This window comes from Parasteatoda tepidariorum, chromosome 3 (assembly GCF_043381705.1).
Source record: "Parasteatoda tepidariorum isolate YZ-2023 chromosome 3, CAS_Ptep_4.0, whole genome shotgun sequence".
Lineage (NCBI taxonomy): Eukaryota > Metazoa > Arthropoda > Arachnida > Araneae > Theridiidae > Parasteatoda > Parasteatoda tepidariorum.
In genome coordinates, this window is record NC_092206.1 from 78,082,582 (window position 1) to 78,091,234 (window position 8,653).

The following is an 8,653-nucleotide window of genomic DNA, read 5'->3' on the forward strand; positions in this document are numbered from 1 at the left end:
TAGAGCTCAAAAACTCTTTTTGCCCCCTTCTATCTCGTTTAAATAATAAATAATTAAAAAATATAGGAACTCATTCAAACAAAAATACTTTGTTGACATTTTTTCAGGCAAGATTAAAATTTATGAATTTTCATCAACAAAAAAAAAAATAAAAATAAATAAATAAATAAATAGTCCAAGAATGAAAAAACATAAACTGAGTATTTTATATTAAGGGTACTTGGCTTAAATAATGATATTTAATGACAACTAATGTATGTCACAAAAATCAAAGACAAAGTAATGAAGATATCATGAATAATGACAAATTTAATAGTGAGAAGTAGAAATATAAATAAAACATCCTAAAATACAATTGCGTAAAATATATACAAATATTTATTTCATTTACATTGCATACATTTTGCATTATTGCGCTGGTTTCCTTTTCCTTAGACTTTTTATCTGGCGTTCCCAGTCTTTTTTATGCCTTAAATAAAGCAACATAGCAGCTTGAGCATCTTCTACCTAAACAAATTAACAGACAATCACCTAATTAATGAGGAATATCAGACATAATACAACATTATCATAAATCATTGTTAATATTATGCTATTTAAAATTAAATACAAAATTTTATTTATTTACAGGAAGTAATAACAGGGTGCGTAGCCAAATCTTTGAATAAAAAATAAGCACTTTTTAAAAACTTTTCAAGCACTTTACAAAAATTTTCAAGCACTCAAAAAATTCATATTGAATCAATGATATTATTGAAAAACAAACAATTTTTATGAACAGTTTTAGCATTAAAAAAAAACTCAAAAGGATACGGACGTAAATCGAAACAATCAGTACTTTCCCACATCGCCGCGTGAATTCAACTTGACTCTGAACTCAGAACAAAAATACCCTTACCCCCTACATCAAAAAAGTGTTAGAAGTAAAATAAAATAAACAAGAATAAAATTATAAATTAAAAAGAAAAACATTTAATAAGGATCTGACTCTATCCGAATTGGAGCACTCGGGTTTCAATTTCGAGTGTGCGCGCATGCGCAGGTCATATCGTGGGTACGACATGAAGTCCGTGTGAATGATTACGTAGCAAACACCCCATTTTTTGTGAAATGCAGGGGATCCGTCAGATATCACTGAAGTAAAGAAAAAAAATTTCGTGAAAAAAAAGCACTTTTAAAAGCTTTTAAAAACGAAACCTCCCAAAAAGCACCTTTAAGTACTTTTTACAAACGCTACGCACCCTGAATAAGAACTTAGGACCAAAATGCTTGCAAATTTTTTGAAAATAAACCAAGAACTATTAATACGAAGGTAAAGTATCCATCCTATAAATTTGCATTAATCTACTATAGTCCAAATCATTAGTTCTTTTCATTAACACTTTGCTTGTGGCACAATCAATCCACAATAAATCTGTCATAAAAATTTAGACTTAAGAAACATGATAGATATGTCTGTACTCAAGAATTCATAAATTGCTTTACATTGTTGGAATCTGAAACATAAATTCCATTTCGACAATGCTAAAATTATTTCCACCCCAGTTACATCAGCTCATCTTGATGCCCTGGAATCTTGTTTCATTCATTTAAATGTTGATTCCCATTAGTTTCTCCCCATAACGAGTAAAAATGCATTTTACCCGGATTTGCCTCTTGACCACTGTGATTTTTCTTGCTTTGTTATTCATCTTCTGTGGTTCTTCTAGGTTTGTTTCTCACCTTTATATTTTCATTTTTCGTTGGCAACTCTAAGTTTTTAATTTCAAAACATTTCAGTTTCTTTACATTGTCATCTGGGAAATCTTGATGATGGGGCCTATTTTTGAAGGGTTTGAAACAGGGTTGGCAAGTTTTTGACACATGGTGGTTTTTACCGGTTTATACCATGGTCCTTACCGTCATGTCAAAAAACCCTCTGTCAAAAACCCATAGTTTTGGTAAAACTGTATTTTTATTTGATTTCAACTGCTTATAATTTAAAATTAATTCATTTTTGGGTAATAAAATTAGAAAAAAAGCTGTTAAAAGATATTTAAGAACAGATTCTTGCATTTTCCCAACATGATTACATCAAAACATATTATTTGAAGTAAAATATTAGGATCAGGGGTCTGTCTAGGTTTTTCTGAGAGGTACCTATTTTGTGAAAATTTAGATATAATTTATGAAAAATTAAAAATTATATTTAAAAATCCAACACAAAAATATGGCAAGAATATGGATTTACCATGTCTTAAGGAATACAAAAATAAAATTTCAAGAAAAAGTATTTTGTGAAATTACCGTTTTTCCTAAAATTAAATTTGTGAAACTACCGTTTTTACTAGTTGAATTTGTGAAGGTACCGCTAAATGGTAGTAAATTCGGTCTGGACAGACCCCTGAATTATAATATAAACTCCAAGAAATCTGGAACAAGTTTTAAGTGATAAAATAAAAATCTTATGTACAAATTTATAAAAACAACAAATACAATATTAAAAATGCTTTACAACTGCAAGTCAAACTTTATAATAAACTTTTCAAGAAGATTTTAATAAAAACAAACCATAAAAAATTTTACAAATTTAAATTAAGAAATTTTTACAGACATGATAACGAAACACATAAACTTCGCTACAAAACAATTATAATAATTCTAAAGTATAATACAAACAGCTGTAAATATTCTAATTTATTGAATGTAGAATTTAATGTCACAAGAGCCAGATTAAGCTATTACTGCAATGCATCAAACTAAAATAAAAACATATGACAATACATTAAAGATAATTATATCAAAAATATTAAAAAGTGCTAGAAATGTCTGATGACTAACCAACACTTAGGTCAAAAATCAAGAAAGGTCATTAGAGCACCTTTAAGGTCTGGGCACCTATAATAGGCTGAAAAGAAATTTATTTTCAGTTTATCTTATACTTAAATTTATACAACACATTAATTGTTAATAAATTATATGTGTTTTAAAAATAAACTAAAAAAATAATTACATTCACACTATACTAACAATTGTGGAATATTTACTTACAATATCATCTGTATGGTCAGCATTTTGAAACAAATGTGCAACATCCTTAATAATAACTTTTATAATTTCACTATTATGCTCAATAGCTAGTCGAACTTTATCAAGATGTGAGCGATAACCTTTCAATAAGTCTTGATGATGAGTTGACAGAGAACTTATATATTTTGTAGATCTATAAAGCCTTTTCATACTATGTATCCTAAGGTAAAAATAAATAATTAACTTTGTTAATCTAAACAAATAAATGTAGATAATATACAAGATGTCCCAGGATTATGAGGATAAACTTTAAGGGGACATCACAACAATTCAGATTTGCATAACAACCTATGGTCAGAAACTTGCTAAAAAATCAAAATATTCTTTTTCTTAATTTATTATTAAATATTTTTTTAAAAAAATTTATAATTGTAATATATTTGCACTTTCGTCCTTGTTTGTATTGTAAAAAAATTCACACAGAAATTATAAAAAATTTTAAAATATTACATTATAGACTTATGAAAATGCTTCAATTCATTTCCCACTAAGTTACAAATGAAATTTGGATTATTAAAATTTATTAACACAACAATACATTTCAAACTTATGAAAATCAATAAAAAAATTTAAACAATCTTACATTAAAATGCTTTGAAAATTTTTAAATCTATGACTTCTTTTATATATATATATATACGTCATTGAACAGCCCACCCAATATTTGGGTTTACGACTACTGATGTTAAACTCCGTAGCCTCAAAATTTCGAACCAGAACACAAGGAAACTCCTGGGTAGTATCCTCAGAGGCATTAATTTGTAATGGGAACATGGAGGACTGTGAAACTCGACAGATTTAATGAGCATCAGTCACCATTTACTACGTGCGGAGTCTTCGGCCAGAACGCACGAACTCTTGGACATGGGCCCAGCACCCTACCGACCAGGCTATCCCGGCCTTAGTATGTCTTTCTTTTTAAAAAAATCTATTGATTTACTTTAAACCACAATTTAATTATGGTTTAAATCAAGCTTATTTAAATTACTGAGCCCCAACTTAAGGCCCAATTGACACTCTGCAAAAAAAAAGCGTCATGTTTTTTAATTAAATGATTTATTAAAAAAAATAGGTAAAGAATTTTTTTTTTCATTATATTTCAGGGGTCTGTCCATGCCAAACTTACTACCGTTTAGCGGTACCTTCACAAATTCAACTTCAGGAAAAACTGTAGTTTCACAAAATACTTTTTCTTAAAATTTTATTTTTGTATACCGTAAGAAACGTTAAATCCATATTTTTGTGTTGAATTTTTAATATAATTTCTAAATTTTCACAAAATAGGTATCTCTCAGAAAAACCTAGACAGACCCCTGTATTCAAAACCTCACATTACCTTATTTTTTTTTCATTATATTCAAAATATTTTAAAATTTTTCTCATAATTAAGCTTATCACAACTGAAATAATTAATAACATAAGCCAATAAACATCAAGCACTAAGAAAATATGCACTAATAAAACAATTGAAAATTATGAATTCAATACGTTTATAAAAATGGATATTTTAAAAATCAAGTAGTGAATTTCCATTTAAAATAAGCTTTTTCATATAGTTTACAAATCATGAAAATTATATTTTTTTGTGTGTGTGTGTGTGCGTTTTAGAGATCCTGTGACGAATTTTAAGATCTTGTGATGAATTTTGACCCAAGACTCATAAGACCTGNAATATATTGTCCGCTATATGCCATAAATTAAAGAAAACAGTAGGTTTTTGACGTTTTTTACCGGTAAAAACACGGTTTTTACCACTGTCATGTCAAAAACCAGTTTTTGACGGCAAAAACCCAACCCTGGTTTGAAACATGTTGACTATTATTTCTTAGTTGATTATTTCTAAAGTGAATGAAGTTTTCAATCAGGAATGATTCAATCAGTGTATGCTTTTTATTAAAAACAAATATTCAATTTCCAATAGTGGGTAAATTAATAAAATAAAACATTAGAACATAAATTTGTCCTATTTTACTTTTTGTAATATCTAAATAAAGGAACTCTGTTACTTACTGAACTATGTTCTCCACTTTGAATGTTACATCCAAGAATCATTGAAGTCAATTTCCTTAATGATGGGGTCTTTCCACCACTAATTTCTCGAAAAGGCTTATACTTCGATGTGTCTCTGATTAATGAGCGTGGGTGGCTGATGAATAAGACCTAAATACAAAAAAATAAAACAAAAATTTTAAAATAATGATACAAATAAATATTTCTTTACAAATAATAATATAAATAATAAGTATCGTTAATAGTTATTATAATATATATTATAGTTATTAAAATAGTTTAAGTATTATTACTAGTTACATAAAATAATAAGTATTTTGTTTTATTTCTAAAAAAAGGCAGAAAAAAGTGCATGAAAATTTCAGACTGTTAGCGTAACCTATTTTATTGCTATAAAAATAAATAAATGTATTTTAAATTAAGTCTCATAAGAATACTTCTAAAATGCTCTAAATCATTATATTTTTAAATAATAAATAGTTACAAATATTTATATTTTTGTGGAAAATTATACGCCGTTGTTCTTAGTTTAGAAACTGATTTATAACCTCCAGGAAAGACCACCTCTCAGGGTTCATACAGAGATCAGAAGAAGAAATCCAAGGAGTATCCAAGGAGTCCAAAATTTTAAGGACTTATCAAAAATTTAAAAACTTTGTCTAAAAGATAGTTTTTTTTTAAAAATTAAAAAGCAGTTATTGTAAGGAACTTGCAAAAATGTATATTTTGAATTTAATTTCTATCCCTTTTGAAATAAATTTTGACTTTGTCAAACTTCGTCAAGAAAAATAAATTAAGTTATCACTTTGGCACATAAAAACATTTTCCAATTTCAAATATTTTAATAAATCTTCTTAAAGTACAGGTGTTAAGGATTGACATAAAAACCAACCAATCTTATATTTTTAAATTTGAATACATAAGAAAATCTAAGGCATCTTATACCCAAAAAAAAAAAAAAAAAAATCACAGCAAATTATTAATTAAGTTTGCTAGTAACATGTAAAATTATTTGCTGTTACTTTTCTTCTTCTAACTCTTGAAATTCAATTTTTATTCTTTTAAAAGTTTTCTTAAACTGCTAGATTTTGACAGCTAAGTCATATCCAATGGTGCAAGTGGCTAAACATGGCGTTGGAGCAGATGTAATAAAAAGAATTAAAACAAGAATTTAATAACAAGAATTTTCAATTTTGTTCATTAATAACATGTCTTATTTTTTTCATTTTTATGAAGGTCCCTGCATTAAAAAATTAAGTTTCTATTTGGTATCTTCCAATGTTGTTAAATATTCTGCTATCCTCGACTTTTCCTCAGATAAGAGGATCTGTTTGCTTTCTATAATCGACATGTCTTTATTATTTAACCCATCTTTAATATTTTTTTCAGCTGTGGCTAAGAGATCCTGAGAAGTCTTCAATTTTTTTTGCAAAGCAATTTCAGCAGCTTTCAATCTGCTTTTCTAAGTTTCAGTGTCTTCACATTCTTTTTTCTCAACCTCTAATCGAGCAAAATAATTTTTAAATGCTGCACGAGCCACTTTAATCATATCTTTGTCAACTTTAAAGTTATTTAAACCCCCTATTTTGTTGATATATGACACAATTTGTCTCAAACCATTAATACTATGTGAATTTAAACCTGCCTAGTGTCAAGTAGCTTTTTGTTCACACTAAAACTTCTTTCAACATCGGCATTCTCATGTGGTATGCACGAAAGAGATTTAAAAAGTTTTGCTAAAAGAGGATATTTGATATTTCTCAAATTTTCTTTCTTCACAAAATAGTTTTTCCAAAACATATCAATTGGTGTATATTCATTTCAGTCAGAAGAATAACCTTCTGGTTTTCTATGTAACCTCGTCCATTCATCTAGTAACAAAGATGCCTTAATAGAAGTGTCTTCCATTCTCATTACAGGATGCAACACTTTAAGATGGAACAGTAACCTATTTTCAAGAGGCAATGCTTTTAATAACTCTTTTGCACATGCCATAGACCTGGCACCTAAATACATAGAATTTTTTTCTGAAGAAGATAAGGATGTCATCACATTTGTGGTATCTAGTTCAACATCTATTAAATTTGAATTTTGCCAAATATCTGCGTTTTCTACACCCTATGATTTTAAGTCCTTTCCTGACAAACTAAGAAAAGCAGAACTCTTTAAAAAACCTCCTAACAATGCCTTTACTAGAGACACCATTTCATCATACAGCAAGCGAATCAATGGTGTCTCAGTTTGGAAAAGACTTAAAAATTAATTTAATATAGCAAAAATATTTTTTTTTTTTTTTTTTTTTTTTTTTTTTTNTTTTGGCAAAAGCAATTTAAATAAATTCAATATTGCGTGGCTCATACTATTTTCTAAATTAATAATTACTTTATTTAATTCTGTAAAAAGTAAGAAAACTTGAATAAATTTTATTACAAATGTAAATTAGTGAATGGCCCCTAATAAATTTTTATTAAAATTGGTTACCTAGTACAGTATTTTATTAATGAAATGATTAAAAAAAATTAAATAATTTTTAAATGCAAATTCAATGAGTATTGAAGCTAAAAAAATTTGCCAGAAGTAAATTATTATATTGTCCCTACACTCATAATATTTAACAAATTTGTGATAATTAAAAATTTTAATATCAATTGTTTTAAATCAAAGATCATTTTTAAATCATTAAGAGATGAATTAAAGTATTTTTGAATGACAAATCGGAAAAACATAAGATTTTTTGCTGCATTTAAAATATTGAAAGCCCCTCTCTTCATGCTTGCCTCTAAATATTATTACGTTTTTCCTTAAACAAATTAAGAGCACCAAAAATTTTGAAAGTAATAATAGAATAATAAAATGCAATGAGTAAAAAATAGAAAAATATTATTTAAAAAAAAATCAATTAAGTAAAATCAATGTTTAAATACAATATGCAATTAGTGGATGGTCCCTCAGATAAGAAAATTAATTTTCATATTTAAATTAATTTTAAATTAATTAATTTTTACCTTTATTAAATTAAATGAATAAAGGGGAGATGGAAATTTTGAGGTTATGAAGTTTTGTGATTCTTGACTGCTCTGAGGATCAACATGAAAATATGTACTTAGTGAATGGTCCGTCAAATTAATTTAAAGATCATGGTACTAATCTATAAATAGAATAGCGCAAGAAGGCCATTAGTTTGCCATTGACGAAGTTGATAGCACTTCAATAACTATGAAATAAACAAGAGAAATAAAAGTTTCTCTTGCTATTAAAATTTGGCAATGCTTAGTTGGTCCCCGAAAATTCGAGAGAAGTTTCGGTTCCATTCCAGAGAGTGGAAAATGAAGCCTGAAATTGAGAATATGTTGCAAAATAAAGCAGAGTTGCACATGAAAGTGCAAGAATCCTTCCCACTGAATCCAGAGCAACCCACATGGCAGTAGCTTGGTTGCCGCAAAATTGTGACTTCACGATACCCTGGGGAAAATATCCTTTTTCGAGCAATTTAAGCCAACTACTTCAATTTGGAGCATGTAGGAGCAGGTTTCCACAATTGGCGAGGATCGGTGCAGCACTTGCACCACTGCAT

At 27.9% G+C, this 8,653-nt stretch overlaps 1 protein-coding gene and 1 long non-coding RNA gene across 2 annotated transcripts in view; one reads left to right on the top strand and one right to left on the bottom strand.

The window, feature by feature from the left end:
• Positions 1 to 283: 283 nt before the first annotated feature.
• The window catches only part of LOC107443203 (uncharacterized), a 35,538-nt gene continuing 27,168 nt past the window's right edge, over positions 284 to 8,653 (bottom strand). The window contains exons 7-8 of the mRNA XM_071178872.1: positions 5,080 to 5,229; positions 284 to 507 (exon numbers count right to left, since the gene is read on the bottom strand). Coding sequence (XP_071034973.1) covers positions 409 to 507; positions 5,080 to 5,229 — 249 coding nt within the window. The 3' untranslated portion in view covers positions 284 to 408. The remainder of the gene's footprint in view (positions 508 to 5,079; positions 5,230 to 8,653) is intronic.
• On the top strand, positions 6,039 to 7,127 carry LOC122270598 (uncharacterized). The gene is made up of 2 exons (XR_006225903.2): positions 6,039 to 6,212; positions 6,975 to 7,127. It is a non-coding gene; the product is annotated as an uncharacterized lncRNA (long non-coding RNA).